This window comes from Lactuca saligna, chromosome 3 (assembly GCF_052625555.1).
Source record: "Lactuca saligna cultivar CGN05327 chromosome 3, ASM5262555v1, whole genome shotgun sequence".
NCBI lineage: Eukaryota > Viridiplantae > Streptophyta > Magnoliopsida > Asterales > Asteraceae > Lactuca > Lactuca saligna.
The window spans coordinates 61,994,616-62,019,380 of record NC_136419.1 but is presented as its reverse complement, the minus strand read 5'-3'; the positions used below and the strand labels follow the sequence as shown (position 1 = coordinate 62,019,380).

The following is a 24,765-nucleotide window of genomic DNA, read 5'->3' as shown; positions in this document are numbered from 1 at the left end:
TATTTAACATTTGCAGCATGTAACTTAACATATTCATTTAATAGTTAGCCAACATCAATATGGGTCCCACAAAGCACAAAGCAAGCAACATTCGGGCAATAATATTCTATAGGCCATAAAAAATAAAAAGGCATCCTCCAACTAACTTCCTTCTGCAATGCTACGAACTTCTAGCATCATTGCTAATCTTCCTAGATTCTCCTTCTAGAATCTCTCTTTCGAAAATACTCACACAAGCACATTCTAACATTCTTCCTAGGCTTTCCTAGGGTTCCCTTCACACCACTCTCCGCCATCAGCTGCATAAGAGACGCCCTCTAATACCTTCTAACTACCTCACGAATATAATTACATGCCACGTGCACTAGATAATTTTTCGACTATAAGGTCTCACACTACAACGGTTGGACTCAAACAAGACTTGTGTAACATAGTTAAACCTAACCTTCTAAAATTATCTAATCCCCACAACACGTAACCTAACATATTTGCTTAATAATTAGCTGATATTATTGGTGGTCCCTAAAAGCACAAAGCAAGAAACATTTGAACATTGAGTAATCTAAACCAGTGCCTCACTTAAATCAGGCCATTCTATCAAACAATATGAAATGCATACTAGCATATGCAATTCCAAAAGCTCAATCAACAAGCATATAAAGGCATCTCTCCTAGCATTCTATTATGCAATTATTGATTACATACTTAGTCCTAATCTAGCATGAAAGTCTCACATACTCATACCAAAACAATAACCATATCACATGTATGAGTATTTTGGGAAAACTTACTTGAGCTCGACTGATTACATGCATTGAACCCTTTTTTCATTGAAATCTTTTTAGAAAATTATTTTCTTTTAAAAGACTTTAGAAATCCTTAGTTTGAGTTCAAAAACACCTGAGAGTGTGCCCAAATCCCTCAAACCAAAGCTCTGATACCAACTTGTAATATCCTAAAATTTCCAAGTAAAAATTGAACTTTTAAATAAGTTAATACCATTCATTCATTGTTCCAAAAGACAATCAGGGTCAAGGTATTCACAAAATATCAGAGTAATTCACAAACATTTAGTGCGGAAATAATCTCCAGGGGATGTAGTGTGATCAAGCAGGGCTTCATTTGAAAACAAAAGTACCTGAAACCATAAACATAAAACTATAAACACAAAGCATAGTGCGTTCCCCCAAAATAGCCCATACCATACATATATAATAGTTCAAAACTAAATTGGGTCTCTTTCAACCGGTACTGGGTCTATTTCACCCCCTCCGATCTCTTTCAACTGGTACTGGATCTATTTCACCCCCTTCAGTCTCTTTCAACTGGTACTGGGTCTATTTCACCCCTACAACTAAACATACAATCATATAAGCAAAAGTAACAAAGACAACATGCACATACATTCATATCATCAGGTATCACAAAAAAAACTATCATCCTACAAACACAGTGTAGTGGGTCCACATTTGTGCCTTCGACCCATAAGTATAGTGAATAGACTTACCTGAACTATTCAATAGAAGCCCAATAACTACCTCATCAACAAAACATCCAACCCAAGCTTCCTAAATCCAAACTAAAACTAATCCTTAGTCAAATGCTCAATTCTACTCAAGTTTGACCAAGATACAAACAGGTCAAAAAGTCAACGATCAAAGTCAAAGTCAAAATTACCAATCAGTAGCCCTCCACATCGTGGGAAAAAATGCCAAGACAATCGTTAATCCCCCATTTGCCACGTCGTGGAAGCCTAAGGCCACGCCGTGGGGACTAGTGTGGATAGCTCAAACAAGCTTAATTCAGTTTCTTCTAATTCCATGAGCTCCTTAACTCGGATTTGATCCTTTCCAAGGTCTTAATATATAAATTTTTTAACTTTATCCATTAGGAAAGTCAAAACCACCAAAATCTAAACTTTAAGTCTCAAAGAGACCCAAAATGCATTTTTCTCAACTTAATCCATTAAGTCCATATCTCCAACTTCCAAATCCAAATCAACAAGATGTCTAGATGGATAAAGTTTCCAACTTTATCCATAATAATTCCATAATCTTCCAAGATCTAAACTTTAATACACCAAAATGACCTAAAGGGCCAAAATAACTAACATGGCCAAAAGGGAAGACAAAAGTTCACAATTTTCCTAGTCCATAAGGTCGAAGAAGCATTCTAAATACATAAAGAGATACTGGAGTCGACTTAACTCCAATATCACCCATAAAATAGACCAAAAATGCAACAAAATAATGAAAGAGCATAAAAAATAATGGTACTTTCTTATAAAGAAAACTTGCTTTCTTTTTTGTGAACAGAGAGGGAAAATAAAACATACTTTTTTGTTTGTACGTATATTTTTGTCCAATGATTTATTAAAAAATGTATGGGATCCTGTAGAATTATTTCGAAGAGAAAACCAAAATCCACCCATGGTTTTTCCCGATTTGGGTTTTCCATGTAATTCTCGGTGCCACTTTGATTTGCTTTTTGATTGGAATTTTTCATTGCATGTGATTGATTGTGGTTTGATATTTTAGTCCTATTCTGTTTGAACTAATATGGTTCTTGTGATTTTGATTTCTGGGTTGTTTGATGCATTAGGGCTTTTTCGTTTTGGTGCATGTTACCCTCTTTGTTTACTACAATATATGCTAAGGTTACAATGCCTTTGAGAAAAAGAGATGATGAAAATAAGAAAGCTAATCCTCTATTTAAAGAGAGGATTGTCAGTGAGATATGCACTATGGTAAATACTTAGGCACCAAGGTTATCTTGTAAAGAAACTCTTCCTAGCTAAGTAAATAATAAAATCTTCTTTATTAAGCAAAGAAGATAACATCGTTATTAAAGACTTTTGGATGCATGTTTCTCAACATCACACCTTCTTTTTATTAGTTTTTTATAAGTATGCCTTACACATTTTTACAATAAGGAGCCCATTCTCCAAGAAGAAGAAAATAGATTTCAATGTAAACCCCCTTCTGTTTTCCATACAATTGATTCGGTAACCTAAGGTAGACTTTTTTGGGGATGATTTATGAGAAATGAAAGGGTATGTGACGGTAAGAGATAGCATAAGGTAGATTGTTTTTTGGAGATTTTCGGAGGGTGAGAAGTGGTAAATAAACATGATGCAGATTAGACAAAGATGAGAAGTGAAGAAAGGCACGCATAGGTTATAAGGGAGAGGGGTGGGGTAATTACTAATACTAAAAGATTAAATAAAATCAAATAAATTGTAAGATGTATATCAAAAGCCCAAATTAATTACTTCACATTTCATTTTCGTAAGTTACCAAAATCACAATGAAACCTTTTCATAATACATTTTTTGCAAAACTCACAATGAAACTTTTTTGCAAAACGAAAAAAAAAAAAAAAAAAAGATCCAATCCAAAGAAAATGACGAACCAAATGCCATTCCTACAGTTTGCTCTTATCTGTTTATCTATGTTGCTTATCATGCTTATATGTCTGTTCTTTTGTTTTGGGTCGTTCCTTGTGAACGGTTTTCCTACGTTGGTATTTTGATTTGGGGGCTACCCGATCCTTTGTATCTGTTGCGCTTAGCTTGAGTTTTGACTGTGTTCCGTGGGAGATATATTATCCGTTAGAGGTGGATATTGCCAAAGACCGTCTTGTGCGAGTGTTGAGGGCTCACCAGGGATGTACTCTAGAGTTATTTAGTAAGCGGTAGCTGTTTGATTTTGTTCCTATTCTCAACTTAATCCATTAAGTCCAAGTCTCCAACTTAGAGATCTGAATCAACAAGATGTCTATACGGATAAAGTTTCCAAATTTATCCAGAATAATGCCACAATCTTTCAAGATCTAAACTTTAATACACCAAAATGATGCCACAATCTTTCAAGATCTAAACTTTAATACACCAAAATGAACCAAAAGGGCCAAGATAACTAGCATGGCTAAAAGGGAAGCTAAAAGATCACAACTTTCCTAGTCCATGAGGTCCAAGAATCATTCTAAACACATAAAGAGATATTTGGGGCCACTCAACTCTAGGATCACCCATAAAATGGACCAAAAGTGCCACAAAAAAAAAAAAAAAAAAAAAAAAAAAAAACTGAAATGACAAGATCTAAAAAACTAGATAGCAAGACCGGAACTTTATACTCACAATGGTCCAGAAATGTATATCTTCTAAAATTGAAAAGTTCTACTTCAAGGGATATATTGTCTTTTCATCAATCCAGTTCTAAATTGATTGTTTTGGGTCTAAAAAGGGCGTCAGTTCTAAAATGAGTGTTTCAGGTCAAAAAATGGCAACATGTCTAAAATGGTTGTTTCACATCTAAAAAGGGCACCATGTCTAAAATGGGTGTTTTTAGGTCTAAAAAGGGCTTGTTCCTGAAATACAAATATTCCATTCTTGAAGGACCAAAATACCCAAATTGCTAACACCTTTTTTCTTTTAACCTCAATTGAACGCTGAATTTTTAAGAGAGAGAAAGTGTTTTGAAGACTTCTTCTTCCCCCTTTTAGGATTGACATTTTCTAATGTTTCAACCCTTTATCACCAAATCGTTATAGCTCATTATGATATCTTTGATCAAGCTCTGTAAACATTTCAATATTTTAGTGGATTGGTTCTCGGTTTTATCTGCCCATGGTTTTTTTCCCAATTTGGGTTTTCCACGTAAATCTATGTGCCTCTTTGATTTGCTTGTTGATTGGTATTTTTCATTGCATGTCATTTATTATAGTTTGATACTTTAGTCCTATTTTGTTTGAACTAATATGGTTCTTGTGATTTCGATTTCTAGGTTGTTTGATGCATTAGGGCTTTTCGTTTTAGTTCATCTTACCCTCTTGGTTTACTATAATATTTGTTAAGGTTACAATGCCTTTGAGAAAAAGAGATGACGAAAATAAGAAAGCTAATCCTCTATTTAAAGAGAGGATTGTCAGTGAGATATGCACTATGGAAAATACTTACGCGCCAAGGTTATCTTGTAAAGAAACTCTTCGTAGCTAAGTAAATAATAAAATCTTCTTTATTAAGCAAAGAAGATAACATCGTTATTAAAGACTTTTGGAGGCATGTTTCTCAACATCACAACTTCTTTCTGTTAGTTTTTTATAAGTATGCCTTACATATTTTTACAATAAGGAGCCCATTCTCCTAGAAGAAGAAAATAGATTTGTGTGAATCCCCTTCTGTTTTCCATACAATTGATTCGGTAACCTAAGGTAGACTTTTTTGGGGATGATTTATGAGAAAGGAAAGGGTATGTCGCGGTAAGAGATAGCATAAGGTAGATTGTTTTTTGGAGATTTTCGGAGGGTGAGAAGTGGTAAATAAACATGATGTAGATTAGACAAAGATGAGAAGTGGAGAAAGGCACATATAGGTTATAAGGGAGAGGGGTGGGGTAATTACGAATAATAAAAGATTAAATAAAATCAAATAAATTGTAAGAAGTATATGAAAAATCCAAATTAATCATTTCACATTTCATTTTGGTAAGTTACCAAAATCACAGTGAAACCTTTTCATAATACATTTTTTACAAAACTCACAATAAATCCTTTTCATAATACCTTTTTGCAAAATGAAAAAAAAAAAAAATCCAATCCAAAGAAAATGACGAACCAAATGCCATTTCTACAGTTTGCTCTTATTTTTATTATTTCAAGTACTTGATGTTTAAATTAAATTTGCAAATAACATCCACAAAAAATAAGTGAGCACAATCACCGCTGAATCTTGACTTTTAGCATAACAGTATAAAACTGACATAAAAATTAATACTAAAAAATAAGCGCATTGGTCAGTTGAGTTTACTTTAAGGTGTTAATCCATCCCAAAATATTAATCGTGAGAATTGTGGCATCTTCGCACAAACTCAAAAAAAATGGTAGCATCACCGCCTTCTTTGATGCAGACAACTGAGTTATCAAGTCTCCAATGTACTGAAACAATCCACGCATTTCGTCCAACCATCCAAGAATGGGGTGATTCATGGATTTCGTGCAATCACGCCTTTTAGTATATTTTTTTGTAATTTTTGCCATCATGAGATAATTATCTAATTTTGCTTTCATTTTCTTATGCTTAAACACTCCCATAATTGCCCCAAGGTTCCATTGTAATTTCCACGCCCAATGCATCTCAACATATGGTTTGCTATGTACATCCCTCTGAGGCTGGTAATCCTCGCTATTTCTATTTTGTTTAACCTCCTCTAGCAATATCCCCAAGTGTTTTACAAATACTTGTGCTGATACCATATTCTCCATAATTGTAATCTCCTGCAACGTTTTCATGATCATCATAAATTTCATGTTTTTGCAATGTAACCGGTTCATGTTACAATGTTGCATATTTTGGTATGGTTATGCATGTGCATAAACTAGAAAAAAAAAAAAAGGATAAACCAAATATTATATTGGCACTGTGTAAATACCTCAAATGAGACCATTGGGAAGATGGCACAATCATCCTCGTTGTTTATTGCAGTACGTGTAGTTACATTCTCTTGTGCCTGAACCTCCAAGTATACCTTTACTACCGATTTTATTGTAAACTTCAGAATCTTTGTGTTAGCAAACGCACACGCTTTATGTGGGACTAGTTTCATGGATGAAGATAGACTCTGCAGAAAATTACATATAGATCAATGTGATCTTAATAACCATGTACATGTGTGAGAATGATAAGTAAGAAAAAATCGAGAGTGTCAAATTGAAAAAATAAATGATTCTAATTGATTCTTGAGTATTGAAAACCTTCCCAAATTAAATCGATTTAGTTATAGATAAGTAATTGTGACTCTCATCAAAACCATTGATTCTTTTAATCTATGCTCCAGATTGATTCTTATACTCACACAATATTTATTATTATCAAAATAAACTACCCATGTGTGTGTGTACACACACACACAGAGACACACAAAACATAAAACTATGGGGGGTGCAAGAACTCTTGATATACCTTCCTTTGTGAAAAGAGACGCTGCAAAAGATAAAACAAAAGGAAATCAGATATAGATTAATGCAAGTTTCATAACCATGTGTGTGTGTATATATACAAGAGTATTTGCCATACTCCAGATTAAAATTCCTGGTAAGATGCAGAAGATAAACAATATCAATGACCAATACCTTGAGAATCCCCAAGTTAAGTGTAAGAAACTTGACACTATTGAGCTGTTGAAGCAAATAAACTATTCTATGAGCATCTGCCTTGTGTGGATCGTACATTAAGAGGTCAACCTTCTCCAAAGAATGGAAGCCTGATGGTGTAGAAACCTGCCAAGGTTGAAAACCTTCTATGACCAAGGAGGTAAGCCCAGGTGCAGAAATCAGATGCTCTCCTTCGCACCTTATAATTGTGAGATTCTTGAGTTGAGGTGCAACCACATTCACAACCTCCTCTGATGCCATATCAGGGGGTGTAGATACAAGTGTAAGATCAGAGAGTTGAGGATGACAGATATTTAAAACTTTGGTTTCTTTCATTCTGCACCTGTTCAAGGAGAGGTTCTTCAAGTTGGTGCACTTAGAGAATAGACCGATATCATCATAATCAGACAGTTCGACTTGGTGAAGATGCAAAGTCGTTAAAGCTGGGAGGTCCCACTTTGGTGTCGCAATAAAGGAATATGGGCATTCAACTATATTCCCTCCAGGCAAACGTGTAACACTCAGTTGTTGGAGACTGTGAGAGAATTTGCAGCTGAGAATTCTTGTCACAGATTCATCGTCCCTAACTGTTCTCCCAAGAACGAGATTGACTGAATAATTTATTTGATTATCACAGTGTGAGAGAACATTAGAAATAAAATTGGAAAAGTGGCGCTCATTATTGAGATTCTCGAAATTCAAATAGGGCATTGAAGTCCAGATAAACCTCCATCTAGATGACAATACACTAGTGCTAATAGCATCTTTGATGTTAATGAAAGAAAGGATTTTATGGATTAGTCTATCTGGCAAGCTGCTTAATCTATCACGTTCTACACCCACTGTATCTTTTCTTGTAGATATGAAAACATCATTAAGCGTTCTTATTAGCTCCATAATCCCTGCAATGGAATACAATGCAACATTAAGGACATACAAAACAAACCAACCAAATTCTAAAATACTAACATAAGGTTGGTACTTCTCCACTGTAACACAAACGTTCTCATAATGAGTTATATCTACAAGATATGTGTGTTGCGTTTAATTAGTCAAAACCAGGACGAAAATTAACATTGAAAAATCACTATATTAACCAACAATTAGTCGGTTAATTTCATTCTACACAATTAGGTATCTAACAAAGAAATCCAAGTTTCCCCTGTTCCAACAATTAACAAAATCACAAATTAGGTTAATAATGCAGCCATAAACTTCGTTCAAACAAATTCACAATCACAATTAGTACATTGGGTTCTCAATACACTAATTAGATTAAAAAAAATGTTAGAATTTAGTATACTCACCGCAAGAGAATGGGTGATTGGGAGATAGAATCATTTAGCGAAGACAAGATCAGAAGACTAGATGTGACGTGGGTAAAAGAAGTAGAAAAACGAGAGCAACGAGGAAGGGGAAGCCAGTCTGTGTTGTGTCGTCTGTGGATGTCGATGGCCTTTACACCGAAAAGTAAACCAGTAGGTTTGGGATGGAGGCGAAGTTTTGGTGTCAGCAGCGTAAACCAATCATGAGTGTTTATAATCCCTTTGCGGTTTTAGTTGAGATAATTACAAAATTTAGTCAAAAAAATTTTATTTAATAGTTAAAACTATTGATGAGGCTATTTTATTTATGGTTTTTTCATAGGTGGCAAAATACGCATTCGGTTCTGTCTCCTTATTTGTGGTTTCGTCATCTCGCCTTCTGTTTCGTCTTCCACTAAAAAAAATATTTTTTTTAGTTGAAATCGCAGATGACTTTACCTTATTTGCGGTCACCTCTCCACTCGTCTTTGGTTTCGTTCATGTTTTTTTGTTCATTTTTCATAGGTTTCAACGCCAAAAAATTGGTATATGCTTCATCTTCGGATTCATTGACCCGTCTTAAATTCCATTCTTCGAGTTGATTTTTTTTCAAGACAAATTAACATGGTAATACGTAAAACCGCTAAAGGAGTGACAACACATTCAACCATCTAATTTACTATTAATATTTATGTAAATCTCTTATTTTGAGATTCGGTGAAGATACAATTTTAGAGAAATAAAATGTTATATCTTAATCAAGGTTGTCAAGATCGGGATCCTACCTAGGATCGATTTTGGGTTTGCAAGATCGGGATCGAGATCTTAAGATCCCACAAAATAGAATATAATTTTAATTTATAATATTTAATCATGAAATCTATTTCAAACATTTAGTTTTTCATTCAAAAGTTATAAAAACTTCAAAATATTAATCATAAATCACAATAAAAAATGATAAATGGTAGATTGGTAAAGGATAAAAGGCATAAAGTGGTAAAAAAAATTTCATTTGCAAAAAAAAAAAAAAAAAAAAAAAAAAAAAAAAAAAAAATCAAAGGAAGGTAGGATCGGATCGGATCTCGATCCTACGATCCTACCTACGATCTTACGATCTTACCTGCGATCCTACCCCAAATACGATCCTTTTACGATCTGGATCGTTTTTCATACCTAGGATCGTAAGATCGTACGATCCTACGATCAGGATCGCGATTTTGACAACTATGATCTTAATGACAAGAAATACGATTTTTCAAATTTAAATGTGATACCTTATGTGTGTCTTCTCATATTTATAGTGGTCTACAACAGTTTAAAAACTTTTAAAAGGCTTTCTCAAATAAAATAAGCAATCGAACATGTAATTAAACATGCAAATTACATGTTCGATTTTGTTGTTGTTTATCCGGTTTTTCATTAGTGTGTGTTATCCTTGAACATTTACTACTAGGTTGATTTGTCTTGAAAAAAATTAATATGAAGAACCAAACCTTAGACGAGTGTATGAAACCAAAGATGAGGCATATACCAATGTGCGGTTTCATCACTGAAACCCAAGAACAATAAACGAAAAAACATGAACAAAATTGAAGACCAATGAAGAGGAAACCGCGTATGTGGTAGCAACAGGGGCAAATCTAAGGCATTGAGAGTGGGGGGCTGTGCCCCAAACGACCTACCAACGTGCACATATAATAGTAGAGTAAATTATACGAATGGTCCCTATGGTGTAGTCCCTAACTTATTTTTTAAACTCAGAAGGTTTTTGTTGTTTGTTTTTATTACGAGTTTGGTCCCTATCTTACCTATAAAGACTATTTTGGCCTTGATTTTTTAATTTATATTAAATAAACACACCCCTAAACCCACCCCCTCACCTTATCTTACCTATTTCACCATTTTTTTCCTATTTAAATAACAGTCTTTTTAAGTAAAAGAAGGACCAAACACATAACATAAACAAACAGTAGGGACCAAGCGCATAATAAAAACAAACAGTACGAACCTTCCGAGTTAAAAAAATAAGTTAGGGATTAAGTGTGCAAGTTACCCCAAACCATAGGGACAATTCGTGTAATTTACTCATAATAGTATTAAAAAATTTTGAATATTTTTTTTACGAAGAAATGCCCTCATTCAAATTTGGGCTAGGCTGCATGAGATTTGGGGTGATGGCAGCTTCTTCGGTTAATGAATAAAGGACTAAACTAAGGCTAAAAGTCTAAAATAGGAAAATAGACAAATCCCATTTCGTTGGATTCTCTAGCTAAAATGCATCAAACCAAAAGATTTTTTGTTAAAAATTATCAACGAAACATATTCCCCCATGATTTCTCTAATCTCTTTGTCTCTATCGTCCTACAATCCAATATAAATCAAATAAGTGTTTAAATTTTAAACTAGTTTTGTTTGGTAATTTTAAAAACCCAATTTTTTTTGTATCACTTAACATTTTGTTATGTTTAATGTTTTTATATAAATATATGTGTTTGTGAAATTATGTTCTTATTTATGATAATGTAATATGTTATTGTATATAACTAATTATGATTGTGAACATTGTAGTCAAATGAAATAAGAGTCTTTAAATTTGACAGAAATATGTTATATTTTTACATATATTAGGTTCGCTAAACCGCTTGTAAATTACATATAGATTTTGTTTTTTATAGGAATTGAATAATAGTAGGTCTTTTTGATTTGACCCGATTATTCATACCAATAGTTAATCTAGTGCCCCCCCAAAAAAAAAATTCCAGATCCACTGGGTAGCCTCATTTGCGATTTCAACTAAACAGTATGATTTTTTTTTATAGTGGAATACAAAATCCAAGACGAGGTAACGAAACCGTAGATGAAGAGACAAAATGGAAGGCATGTTTTGTCACAAATTAGGAAACCAAAGACAAGTTGACGAAACCACAAATGAGGTAGCCTCATCTACGGCTTCAGTGGTTAGTTTTTGAAAAAAATAGTTTTTGGCTACTAAATAAAAAGTGATTAGAGAAAAATGGCTAAATTTGTAATTATTTCTTAATTTTAGTTTTTACAGTTACTCGCAACTCCTTTTTCTATTAAAACATTTCATTTTACTACGCCATTATTTAAACTTCTAATTTTTTATTAAAATTTGTATTTGAAAATCATTATTATATGAGTAAATTATAGTTTTTGTCCATATGGTTTGATCAAATTCGCACTTTCAGTCAACATTTGAAAATTTGACAGAGTTAGAGACAAAAGATGGAGTATGAGTAGAGTACGAGAAGAGACTTTGAAAAAGCTTAGAGAAGAGTTTGAGGAGTAGAGTAGATGACAAAGAAAGAGATAAATGGGATGTGAAAGAGTAGAAAGAAAGATTACAGAAGAAATATACAAGAGATAAATGAGAGAAGAGAAAGAATAGCAATGTATGCTATGAAAGAAAGAGTTAGATGATAGAGTATGAGAAAGAAAAGGAAGATAAAGATAACAAAGACATAAAGAATAACTCACCAGACATAATGTCCAATATAGTATAGACTTAGATTTATTCTTTGTAGGTTCAGATGACAAAAACCGTTATTCCAATTTGTATAAGAGTTAGAGTGTATGATACTACTTATGTATAAGAGTTAGAGTGTATGATACTACTTATGTATTTTCCTCGTTGTTCCAATTTGTATGTATGATTTTATTGTAAACCCATGATTAACCTGCAATTTTAAGTGTTTTAATTAAAGTAAAATTCCACATATTGTAGATAAAACTCTGATAACTCCCATAGATTAGATGTTAGAAAATTTGGGCCGATACACCGCCACTACTAGCGATGTTCGTATAGTTGATCAAATAGGCGATATACATGTACATGAGGCCCGCAAATATGGCATTGACCCTGGAAATGATTCTCAAGATGATAATGATGATGGTACGCAGCGCGACTCGAATGTCGCTGATACACCTCATAGATATGGCAACAACTTGCCACATCTTGAGAAGTTCGGGAAAAAGTATATCATTTTAACAGTTAAAATTATGTTGTTTATTCATATTATAAAAATACTTATTTGGTTGTATTTTAATGTTGAAGGTTTGCATCGGTGCGTCATCAAATCAGGCTTAAGTTTGATCAATTTTTGGATGGAGCATGACCCACATTTACTAAGCTTCCACCTGCAGTATTTCAACAGATTTTTCGTGCTTTTGGGATAATATATTAATTAATAATTTCTATACCTTAAGTTGATTTGTTTTATGTTTGCAATTTTAGCTTTAGTTTCTACTTTTTTTGGTTTATAGAAATACTATCAATGGGATTCGCAAAATGAAGGCATGATCAAAACTAACATTTAAAAGTGTGGTGGAAGATCGTTACTCGGACCTAATGAAGGAATATCGACATTAATATGTAAATAGAGCTCGTGCGGCCGGTCACAACATCCCCAACACGGATGATGACTTTGCAATCATGAATGATTTTGATCCTAGTACATTCAATGAGGACGTATAGCATGATTTGTGTAAAGTAAGCTAATTAATATATTATTGTTTTTTTTTCATATTTTGTATATTATCTTACATACACTTTTTATAGTATTGGGACAGAGATGCTTGGAGAAAGAAGTCGGCGGCCGGGAGGACCGACCGTATGAGAGATGATAACACCGATACAGTTTCGAAACATACAAGGGGGGTTGAGGGGTTGCGATCAGTATCGAATTGAATTCGGAATTATAATAATAAATATTCATATAATTTTGTAATTGGTTTTACTTAATAACATATTCCACTAATTATACTATGTGTTTTATGTAGCAAAAAGAATTGAAGCACATCCCTAAATTTTTCGAACTTTTTCTTATTACCCACCTTAATTCATTAATTCGATTCTTCAATCTACGAAATTAGCCTCTCAATTCAACTCCAATCTCCGATTACCATGCTTGATTATAAACCAACTACTTAGCTTCTTTCTAAAACCGATGCTGTGCTATTCCTATGCTACCAACGAGCATATATCCGAATATAAAGTGTTGATCTCCAGTTCAAATTATCTTTCAAATGAGAATCAGATCTCTAACCTAACAATAAACATTAAATATGTCGGAGCTTATTGAAAATTACCTAAATTGATTGATGTTGCTCGCCAAACCTTCATGAGGACGAAGCCTTAATTGTCCAAATAAAATCATACACAGAAACCAATTCGTTTTATCCATTTGATTCCTTAGAAAACAACTGAAGGCTTCAGTCTGCTATTCTCTTGAGCTGGAGTTCATCATTGGTCCTACCTATAAACTAACAAGTGAAAGACATATAATGGCTAGGGTTTCGTATTATTATTAAAGAGAAGTACAAATACAATGAAAGGGAAAGACATAATATATAGACAAACTAATTAGGGTTTCCTAGAGAATATATAGACAAGCTAAGTAGGGTTTCCTAAAGAAAAGGCCCAATAAAGCCCAAAATCTTATTTGGCTAACATCCCCCCTCAAACTCACAATGCAACAGCAATAAGCATTGAGAGTTTCTCAGACAGAAAATGGAATCGAGGAGCAGTCAACGACTTCGTAAGAATATCAGCAATTTGCAAAGAGGAAGGAACATAAGGAAAGGAGATAGTGCCCTTCTTGAGATGATGACGTGTGAAATGACAGTTAATCTCAATGTGCTTTGTGTGCTCATGAAACATTGAATTCTTGGCAATCATTATCGCACTCTCGCTATCACAATACAAAGGGGTAGGCTGAGAGATGTAAATGCCCATATCTGCAAGAAGCCATCTCAACCAAACAATCTCACAAGTAGCGATAGCCATGGCTCGATACTCGGATTCTATAGAAGATCGAGAAACAACATCTTGTTTCTTGCTTTTCCATGATATCAATGAATCTCCAAGAAAAACAAAATACCTAGTAGTGGACTTACGATCGTAAATATCATTATCCCAATTTGCATCACTATAGGCACGTAGCTCAAGAGATGATTAAGATGGAAACATAAGAGTGCGGAAATGAGTACCACGTAAATATCTCAAAATACGAAGAACAACTCCCCAATGAACAGTAGTAGGAGCAGTGACAAACTGGCTACCCACATGAACTGCATGAGCAATACCCGGTCTAGTGACAGTCAGGTAAACCAAACTCCAAACAATGGTATGATAACGGCTTGGATCTGATAATAGGACACCATCATGTAACACCCGGTTCCTGGTATGTATTTCATTCAAGTGTTTTTCGCGATTTGGACTAAGACTCGGTGAGTTGATGGACAACTCGTCGAGTAGTAGCGAATTGGACCCGGGGGTTAAGTGGCAGACTCGTCGAGTCGGCGACATGACTCGACGAGTAGACTTTGGCAGGACAAAATCCTAATCCAAGGGTTTCTTACTATATTGGAGAAGATAAAGAAGATAACAAAAACATGATACACCTATCTTATGGCAAAGAAACCTAAAACTTGGTGCATAGCCTTCTTTTCTCATGGGTATGCTTATGAAGCAGTATAGAATGGGGTCTTAGAATGTTTCAATGGCATGATCAAAGAAATAAGGAAGAAGCCTCTACTTACAATGCTTGACGAAATAAGGATTCTCATTATGAAAAGGTTTTATCATCAAGGTCAAGAGGTATCCAAATGGAGGGGTAGTTGTGGGCCTAACATACAACTGAAGATTGATGAATTTGGGAAAAATATGAGGTAATGTTAGTTTTTATGGGCATGTATCCAAATGTATTATGTATTTATTATTTATGTGTGTAATTTGTTTGTTATGTGTAGGATGTAGAAAGTGGTGCCAAGTGGTGGTGATGTGTTTGAAATAAGGTATGGCTACAATGGATACAAGTTTGATCTAGCTACTCACATTTGCACCTTCAACTTATGGATGTTGTCTGGCATACCATGTGTGTGGGAAGCTTTGTAAAGTACATTCCTCTTTTTGGGCTGTTAACTGACATTGACATTTAGGAAGCTTTGTAAACTACATGGTATGATTGTTAAGTTATCAATATATGTGCCTTGATCACTATAAATGTTGTTACCTTCCATGTTTTGGTTAGTTTGTTAAGTAGGTTGCTATTAAATTTTCAAGATTTGGTCATTTTTATACATATGTATGTGTTAAAGGTATTGCCATTACTAAGACATAATACATTGTTATCATTAAGACATAATAAGTTGTTATCATTGTCATCTCTTACAACACCAAAATATTACCATACATAACACATGCATCAACTTACTAAAAACTTGACCAAAATACCCTTACACCCTAAACTAGTACTACCATTCCACCTAAACCTAACTAATGCCCATAACTTCACAGTGCTTTAACCACAACATTGTGAACCATAAACCCCATCACAATCACCACCACCAAAAGCATGGCCATCATAAGTAGCATCACCTTCAACAAGTTTAAAATATCCACTTGAACTGCTTTGTTGTTCTTGGCCTCCACCGAAAGCTTCAAAATCTGCATTCCAAATGCTTTATTGTTTTTAGCCTCCTCCAAATCCATATGGAACTTCACATAGTTTCCTTGTAGTAAGTGTTTGGCAGTTGTGGATCAAACCATAAAAAAATCGCATTTTTTTTGGAGTCCCGCACAACAACCACTTATTCATACCGGTTCAACAAGACCCCAAAAAGAAGTAGGAAACTTGATATTACCTGATAGCTTGGATACCCCCTGAATTTCCACCATGGATTATCGACAGTTTTGGAGATCGAGAATGTCGCAAGTTCATCACACTCGCATCTCAAATCTTCAGACCAACGATTTCTTAAAGCCCATTCTCTGTACCCTTATGTGTGCGTGTTGGAGGAGCTTACCATCTTGCATTATTGACGTTGGAGAGAAGAATTGAACAAAACCTAGCTAACAACTGTCCTCTAACATTCGTCTTTGCTTTGTAACCTGTTGAAATCGACACTTGCCCTTTTGCCATAATTCCATGAAAATATTGTGTCCACAGTCGGCGGAAATTAAATTCAGAGTTTTTTTTTTCAATTTAGTGCCAAAAACATATTAGTCCAAAAGATTTATTATACACTTCTTTTTTTTTTTTTTTTTTTTTTTTTTTTGTATAGGTAATTAGTGGAGCTGTACCTGTACTTCTGGATTATACCATGGAACAAAGAACAGGGAAGTAGTATTCGCGGCGTCGAATCCCCACATCAGCAAACAGCTCTCAACTGCTATATAATAAATCCAACGGCCGTCATGAAACCCATCCACCGATTCTCTTGCTTCAGCCGTTCGATCATGAACCTGTCAATCGAGCGGGTTAATTGCTCTTACAACAAACATTCAAAATTCATACTTGCAATAACAACTTACATCCTCATCTCAAACGGCTTAAACCCCTTTATCCTCCTCTTTCTTTCTCTCTAAAACAATACTCTGTTTCGAGGGTTTCAGATTGAAAATAGCTATTCAAAGCTGGAGCTGTTCATTAATGTCGATTCCCATCATCAAGATGATTGGAGCTAATAGTAGCAGTAAGAAGAGGAAGATGAAATCAGCAAAGTATTACGGATTACAGAATTTTCTTCAGCCTGGTTGTCCGATCTCTCTGTCTGGTTCGTTTCGAGACAATGTCAGGAGATTTCTTCAAGAATGTGGTCAGCCTGAGGATTACAAAGTTGAAGGAATGCCGATATGGTGCACCTTTCTCGTTCATGAAAATCGGGGTTTTGTGCTTCCGTTGTATACTTTTGAAGAATGTGTTAACAACTCTCTTCAACCACTCTGCGATCACTGCCGATGCTCAGGTAATCATATCTAATCATTCATCTAATTACTGTTTACCATATCGGTTTTATGAACTTTACCTGGGTTTTCGTGTAGATTCACAATATCCCATCTCGGAATTCCCGCTTTTTTGATCACTAAAAACAGTCATCGGAACTAATTTTGAAGTTTTTATAAGAAAAATAGGAGTCTTTGGCCCTCAATTTGCAATTTCTAAACTGGGTTTGTGATAATTAATAAGGGTTTACTATATTTTGAAGGTTTTATCTGAAGAATCGGAGTTTTTGATTCTCAATTTTCAAATTCTAAATTGGGTTTGTGATAGTTTAATTAGGGTTTAGTTTCTTTTTCAAGCGTTTGTTGGATATCCCAATTTTGATTTTGGGTCTCTAAGTTGGGGTTTATCATTTCGAAATTGTTAACTCGTAGTATCAAAAATCTTTCGATTCAATTTTCCTAAACGGGTTCCAATATTTTGATTAGGGTTTACGTATCTTAATCTTGTTTTACATTTGAAATTCAATTGAATCAGTAACTCTTTAGCGTTTAACAAAGAGGAATCACATCAATTTCAACAGGTTGGAGTCACCATTTTGTCTCAAAGCGAAAGTATCATTTCATCATCCCTATTGACAACGAATGGAACAAACCAATCAAAGATGGTGTTCTTGATCTTCAAACTCACATTTTACACGGTTTAATCCACTGCAATGGATTCGGTCACCTTCTATGCATCAATGGCATCGAAGGTGGGTCCAATTTCATATGTGGCAGAGAAGTCATGGATCTTTGGGATCGTATCTGCACCACTCTTCACACCAGGTAATCCCCCAAATTTCCCATTTCTCAATTTCACATCACACTTTCTTTAATCCAAAAATCTTGAATTTAATCTGTGTATTTCCAGGAAAATAAGCGTTGTGGATGTCTCAAAGAAGAGAAAAATGGACCTCAGGCTACTTTACGGGATATCATATGGACACACCTGGTTTGGTAGATGGGACTACAAATTCTGCCATGGAAGCTTTGGAGTTACAAAGGAAAAATACGAACAAGCACTTCAAATTCTAAGCACTCTTGAACTCAACAACATAATTCAAGATTTGAAAAACTGTTCAATCAAGAAAACGATCTCCCGATATCGCGATTTAAGCGAAACCCAATTGGCAACAATCCGTGACCTCTTCCGATTCATGATATCACTCAAATTCAGAACCCCACAAATCAAAGACTCAAAACCAAAACCAAGATTGACTTCAATCAACAAGTCTACAATGAAGGAGAAACAAGCAAGGTGTAGAAAGTTCTCCAATTTGGCTGCAAAATTAGATAGCAGATGGCACGTGAGACGCCTCGAACACGTTGCTAAAGTGGTAGTCGATGCTTTAAAAGAAAAGAAATCCGAAAACCGGAATGGAATGAGTAGACAGGAGGTCCGGGATACAGCTAGGCAACACATCGGTGACACGGGTTTGATCGATTACGTCTTGAAATCGATGAATAACGTGATTGTAGGCGGTTACGTGGTCCGGCGTGCGGTCAATTCCACCACTGGTGTACTCGAGTATTCACTTCAAGACACACTCGAAAACATAACTCAAGAACCGGAGGAGACTGACCGAGTTGACTCGGTGATTCCGAAGTATAAATCCGGTTCCGGGAGTGACGTGTATAGAGATCTCACGTTTCTGTATTACCACCTTTTGTTGAATTCCGATTCCGATGTTGTTGTGTTTGCGGTGAGGACTGTTCTCGACAGTAAAAATTTCAGTAAAGAGTGGCCGTTTCATGATGATGCCGACGAGTATTTACGGTTTATCTGTAAAGTGATTCCGTTAGTGACAACGGAATTGAACTTGGAAACGGGATTATACAAAAGGAAGAATTCGGTCGGGGAGGAATTGGTGGTTCCGCTGCATGCCACCGTTCATGAACTGAAAGCCGCTGCGGAGGCCGCCATGCGGGACACTTATTGCATCATGGAAAATCTGAAGGTGAGGGAGATTGTGGAATTGGAAGGTGTAGATGATGACGAGGTGATATTTGGGGCGTTGGAATCAGGTTCGGAGATTTCGGTTCGTGGTTCCGGAGTTGACTTGTTGACTACGAGTGATTTGAACTATGAAGGTGGGGCGGATAATTGGGTGGTGAACTGTAAATGTGGTGCTAGGGATGATGATGGTGAAAGGATGGTGGCGTGTGATCTTTGTGAGGTGTGGCAGCATACCCGGTGCAGCGGAATTGACGATTCCGAAGTTGTCCCGCCACTTTTTATGTGTTACAAATGTTGCGATTCCATTGGTCCACACATGAAGCATGATGGGACAGGTTTTACCGACTGGATGATGATGCCTGTTGTTACGAATGCACATAGCAATTTGTTTTACTAGAAAGAAAAAATAGATTCATAATTGTACGTCTAAAAAATCCAATTCTTTTACGAATAATGTTCCAAATTTTGTAAATCACGCATAAAAAAAAGTTCAAAAGAAAATCCAAATGTAAAAAGACCGTCTTTAATGACATCCCACAAAATAAAACTCCAATTCTTTTACGAACAATGTTCCAAATTTTTTAATGCATGCATAAAAAAGTTCAAAAGAAAATCCAAACGAGAAATGGTCTTTTATGACATCCCACAAAATAAATTTGCTAGATGTTGTGAAAAGATGAACAAAGCCCGGTTTAGAAAAACCGGGCCCTCACCGGGGTTCTCTTACGCCTACTTGTCGTAGGTGGCTGGTTTTTGCGATTCACACGTGCCACCCTATGAGCATTATTTGTAACAGTATCAGGAACACAACCGTTTTCTGGTGCGGGTCGAACCGGTTTTGGCACTTTGGTTGTTGGTTTATTGGTGGAGATTTGGTACTGTATTTGGGGAAAATGGTTAGATCAAATGATGGTAAAAAAAGTTATAAATATATGGTTACTATTAATGTTAGGGTGAGAGTTTAATATAAATTATGACAAGTTTAGTGGAAGTATTTTATAATATTACTTTAATTATAAATCATATATGTAGTACCTTGCAAGCGATGGAGCAGAATGTGCAGCGGTCCGGGTTCATAAGTTTTCGGGCACAGAATTTGCAAGAGAGGTCCGGTTTCAGTGAGCCCGAGCCTTGGTGAGGGAGGGGACTAAGTGCAAACACAGGCTTTCCATTGGATGTGTATGGCTGCAATTGTAATAAGAATAAATTGTAATAATAATGTTTAAGAAAACTATGAACAAGATAACCATGAGTTTGATTTTGTATTAAGAGGAACAATTAATTTTAATTTATAAAGAAGTCGACATCATATTCTTTTGATATAAGTGACAACTACACTATTAACTATTGAGACTATTGTTAAAAGGGTTAAATGCAAGAATGACAAGATGCTTTGGTTTATTGTTTATTATAATTATAATATTTTATCACCGCATTATAGTTACGGTTTTTTTTATATAGGAGATTAGAACATTTTACTTTTAAATTATTGTTAGACATGGTAGTATTTTGAAAAAATATATTCAACTATAACATTGAAACTTGTTTTTAATATAATGAAATTGCTATAATTTTATACATTATTGAAATTGAACAATAATAATAATAAAATGTTGTAATATGAAAACATGATAACAAAATACTAGTATAATAAAAAATATATAAAAGTATATTGTTGCTGTCTTACGTTTAGTCCTTTTCAATATTTTATTTTATGCCTATTCTAATTGGTCGGGATATTCTAATTACTTGAACTGAAATAAAGTTTTATAAAATAACTATAAATCAATTAGACATTTTCATGAATTAAATAGATTTATTGATAATCCTTTAGTATTTTCTTATTTAGTAAGCTATTAACCCATAGATTTTTTCAAAAATAATGATTGTTTATTCCATTTGGATACATCCATAAAAGCTCAGAAAACAAACTTTAAAAATAAAAAATTAATAGTGAAATTAATCAGTTCAGATTAACCAAAAAATAGAGTCTTTGGTTCCGTTTTTTTAACTCGAGATGGTACTTGCTGAGTTGACTCGTTACCAACTCAGTAATTCTCTCAAACCGTGGATTGAAATTGACGTTTCCTCTGTTCCTTTTCCTTTTCTCTCCCGTGATGTTGTTAGAAGGTTCTTCCTATTACAGGTTTACAGCGAATCAATTTTGGCAACGGATCTCGAGTTAGTTTCTCGCTGAATGTTCAGAAATCGGTAGTTTCAATTTTAAGGTATGTATTAATTTGAGAAAGAAACTTGATAGTTTATCTGCAAATTAGGTGTTTAGAAAAATGGCCGAATAAAATTCTGTTCATGAGTTACAAACTATCTCTTTTATCTTCTTAGATTGGTTTGATTCTTAAGAAGCCTGTTGGATTTTGTTTAGAAAGAACTGCATTCCCCCAGATTTAGTCTTTGATGGAAACGCAAACTTGATAAATCAGTGAAGTTTATATGCAATTAATAAGTTTCCCTAAAATATCAAGCTGTTATTTTGTGGAAATATGATCTGTAGCTGCTTACGCCCAGAAGTTATATATTAGAAAAATTAGTATGAAAACATTTGAATCCTTGATTCGAGGAAATTATTTGCTTTTGAAGCTCTTGGTATATATTTTTTGTATTATTCATTTATTCAGCAGAGATTCGTTTTAGATTATTGATCAACTGACGAAAAATATATATTAGATGTGGTATATTCTCTTTTTGAACTCATTGTATTCATTAAGGCTCTAATATAATGGTTAACATATAATCATATATATTCATCAACCTAGCTACTTTAATGTATGATGTTTTCAGGAACTTATCTGCAAATATATGTTCTGCAAATATATGCTTTCACATGATGATACTTTGGGTGTTGTGGTAATTTTTACAGTTGACAAGGAAGATAAGTTATAATGGATGAAAACCTTGAAGATGCTGTCAGACATTTTATGTGGTATGTTTAATGAATCATTATATTAACTAGTGAATGTTATGTTTCATATGAATTACTACAATTGTTATTCTTGAAGATTTCAATCTTTCTTTGGTTTGGTTACTTGATGTACATGTTTAAGGATATTTTTGTCTTTGTTCATTTATTTTCTTCTTTTCAAAAGCCGATTCTTTCAACACATTTGTTCACACTAAACTAGCAACACATTTGTTCACACTAAACTTTCAACACATAATTATGGTATTTAAGTTCTTTTTATTGGTGTTATGCAAAGATTCGATTCATAATGTTTACTACTTCATATTTAAAATGTAATATATCAAGGTTTGCATTTATAATAAAGAGAAAATACCTGTATCTTTGAGCAATCAAGGAGTGCACTCATTTCATCCATGGATACCACATCCATATAGACAAGTCTGAATATTTTTATAACCTTATGATTAGCATGTCTCCCTTCTGCCAGACAATGTGAGCATGCAGCCTGCTCACAGTTAATGCAGTACTTGTTTTCATTGCTTTGAAAGCCGTTGTGGGCCCTACAAGCCCCAAAAAATGTCTTTGATACAAACGACTTCACCCACTTCACATCTCCTGCAGCCTCAGCCTACACAAACAAAACCCTTTCGCAGATTATCATCTTGTTTATATATAGTTTCCTCATGTGTTATAGTCATGTTTATGTATGTGTGCATTGTATGTGTATGTATATGTAAGTATGTATGCATGCTACTTAACACAACTTATTTTGTTTTCATCAGTGCGTTTGAAGACTCTCTGAAGTAATGTCTGACTGCAGGTAACACATCATTACTTGCTCATTATATATTCCATTATAATTGTTTGATAATGCATGTCTATGTGTGTTCCTTTGCTAGATAAATATATATACTTTTTTTTCAAGTAGAACATATTTGAGTATATTTATCGATTGCAAAAACCTCTTTAATGCTGATTTTCACAAAAAATTAAGATCTTTGTCCCTATTCTTAATTGCACACTTTGACATATTTATAATTTTTTGTTCCATACGTGTATATCTTTCAGAAGAATAAAAGAGTGGTAGTTAGTTAAAAAGTTACTTTGATGAGTGGAAGTAGTATATGATTAGAAACATGAAGTGACATAATTAGATTAGAAAACTTGTAGTTACTATTGGAACAATAAAAACAACAAAATAATGAGTAAGTTTATAAATAAAATCATAGTTTTTCACAATCGGCTAACAATAAATGAACTTAAGTCGATAAACAAGAAGACGATAAATAAGAAGCTATCTTGCAATTAGGAGAATATTTTATTTTACTAGTGTAGTGCTAAAACTAAACCAAAAGAAAAGCAAAGTGTTGACACATAGCTAGGTTTGAAATAGTTTTTATCAACAAGCCAAAAATAAGCAACTGTAAGTCTGTAACATAAAGTAAAAAAAAAAAAAAAAAAAAAAAAAAAGTTTAATGCTACAGAAACAAAAAGAACATCAAAACTTTCTAAATGTGTCTTATTTACAATTCCTCAAGATGTCGTATTCTTGTTAATAGTTAACAGATTAAATTATAATTATCATAACTATTTTCAAATTAAGGATTTTTAATTTTTTGAATAAGGCAATTTAGGAGGTTTTAAACACTTAAATATACCTCGGTGGTCATTTAAACTGTTTGATGTGTTTCTATTTTCAGGTAATTATTTTATTTTACCCATTTGGACCATTAGTAGTAAACTGTAACACTAAATGACCCATTTTGTAATAAAATAGTTTGAATTGCCCCTTTTGCTTGTTACCTATATAGATGAGACCCAAGACAGATCCAAATTTTTTTCCAGAAGCAAAAATAACACTGACAGAAGAAATAAAAATGAACATATATATATATATATATATATATATATATATATATATATATATATAAACCAACACACACATGAATCCTAATTTATTGAACAAACATAACACTAACACTAACTCATAAATAGTTAAGTAAACATTAAAACCCCCCAAAATCAGAAGATATGTGGGGGCAATATACAAAAAAAGTTAGGGTTCCTGAATATAATTAATTAATTTGTGTGTGTGTGTGTGTACACACACTCACTCACTCAGACTGCACACACAAACTAGTTGAGATTAGGGACCCTAATTTATTGAACAAAAATAAGAGTAACACTAAATCATAGATCGTTAAATAAACACTGAAACACCACAAATCAGGAATATCTGTTTGGGCAATTTTCAAAAAAACTTAGGGTTCATAAAATGCAATTAATTTGTGTGTGTACACACAAACGCACAAAAAATTAATTGAAATTAGAAAACGTAATTTATTTAAAAAAAATTACACAAACACTAAAACTAAATGATAAATTGTTAAATAAACACCGAAACACCCAAATCAGAAAGATCTTTGGGGGTAATTTTCAAAAAAAACCTTAGGGTTCATAAACACAATTAATTTGTGTGTGTCTACACACAAATTAATTGAAATTAAATCATCAATCGTTAATCATTAAATGACCAATGAAATCCCCCAAATCAGAAAGATCATGGAAATTTTCATAAAAACTTAGGGTTCATAAATGCAATTAATTTGTGTGGGTACACACAAATTAATTGAAATTCAATCATAAATCG

The 24,765-nt window shown here is 34.0% G+C and overlaps 2 protein-coding genes and 1 long non-coding RNA gene across 13 annotated transcripts in view; 2 read left to right on the top strand and 1 right to left on the bottom strand.

Moving 5' to 3' along the window:
* Positions 1-5,695: 5,695 nt before the first annotated feature.
* LOC145033711 (uncharacterized) lies at positions 5,696-8,644 on the bottom strand. 2 transcript variants are annotated; one of them, XM_078982266.1, is made up of 5 exons: positions 8,457-8,644; positions 7,129-8,051; positions 6,959-6,979; positions 6,429-6,617; positions 5,696-6,273 (listed from the first exon to the last, which is right to left on the bottom strand). In XM_078982266.1, exons 1-5 carry the CDS (start codon positions 8,488-8,490, stop codon positions 5,803-5,805), a joined length of 1,638 nt encoding a protein of 545 aa, XP_078838392.1. In that variant the 5' UTR covers positions 8,491-8,644; the 3' UTR covers positions 5,696-5,802. The 2 variants fall into 2 exon arrangements, with proteins under 2 accessions (XP_078838392.1, XP_078838393.1); XM_078982267.1 differs by lacking the exon at positions 6,959-6,979.
* Positions 8,645-16,672: 8,028 nt separating this feature from the next.
* Positions 16,673-19,667, top strand: MMD1 (RING/FYVE/PHD zinc finger superfamily protein). Its single transcript, XM_078982265.1, has 3 exons — positions 16,673-17,222; positions 17,781-18,024; positions 18,110-19,667. Exons 1-3 carry the CDS (start codon positions 16,907-16,909, stop codon positions 19,590-19,592), a joined length of 2,043 nt encoding a protein of 680 aa, XP_078838391.1. The 5' UTR covers positions 16,673-16,906; the 3' UTR covers positions 19,593-19,667.
* Positions 19,668-21,203: 1,536 nt separating this feature from the next.
* LOC145036706 (uncharacterized) overlaps positions 21,204-24,765 on the top strand; it is a 39,235-nt gene continuing 35,673 nt past the window's right edge. For 9 of the 10 annotated variants that reach the window (XR_013678518.1, XR_013678516.1, XR_013678519.1 and 6 more), the window contains exons 1-3: positions 21,204-21,423; positions 22,074-22,136; positions 22,898-22,935. This is a non-coding gene — a long non-coding RNA (uncharacterized LOC145036706). The remainder of the gene's footprint in view (positions 21,424-22,073; positions 22,137-22,897; positions 22,936-24,765) is intronic. The other variant, XR_013678515.1, reaches the window with a different exon arrangement.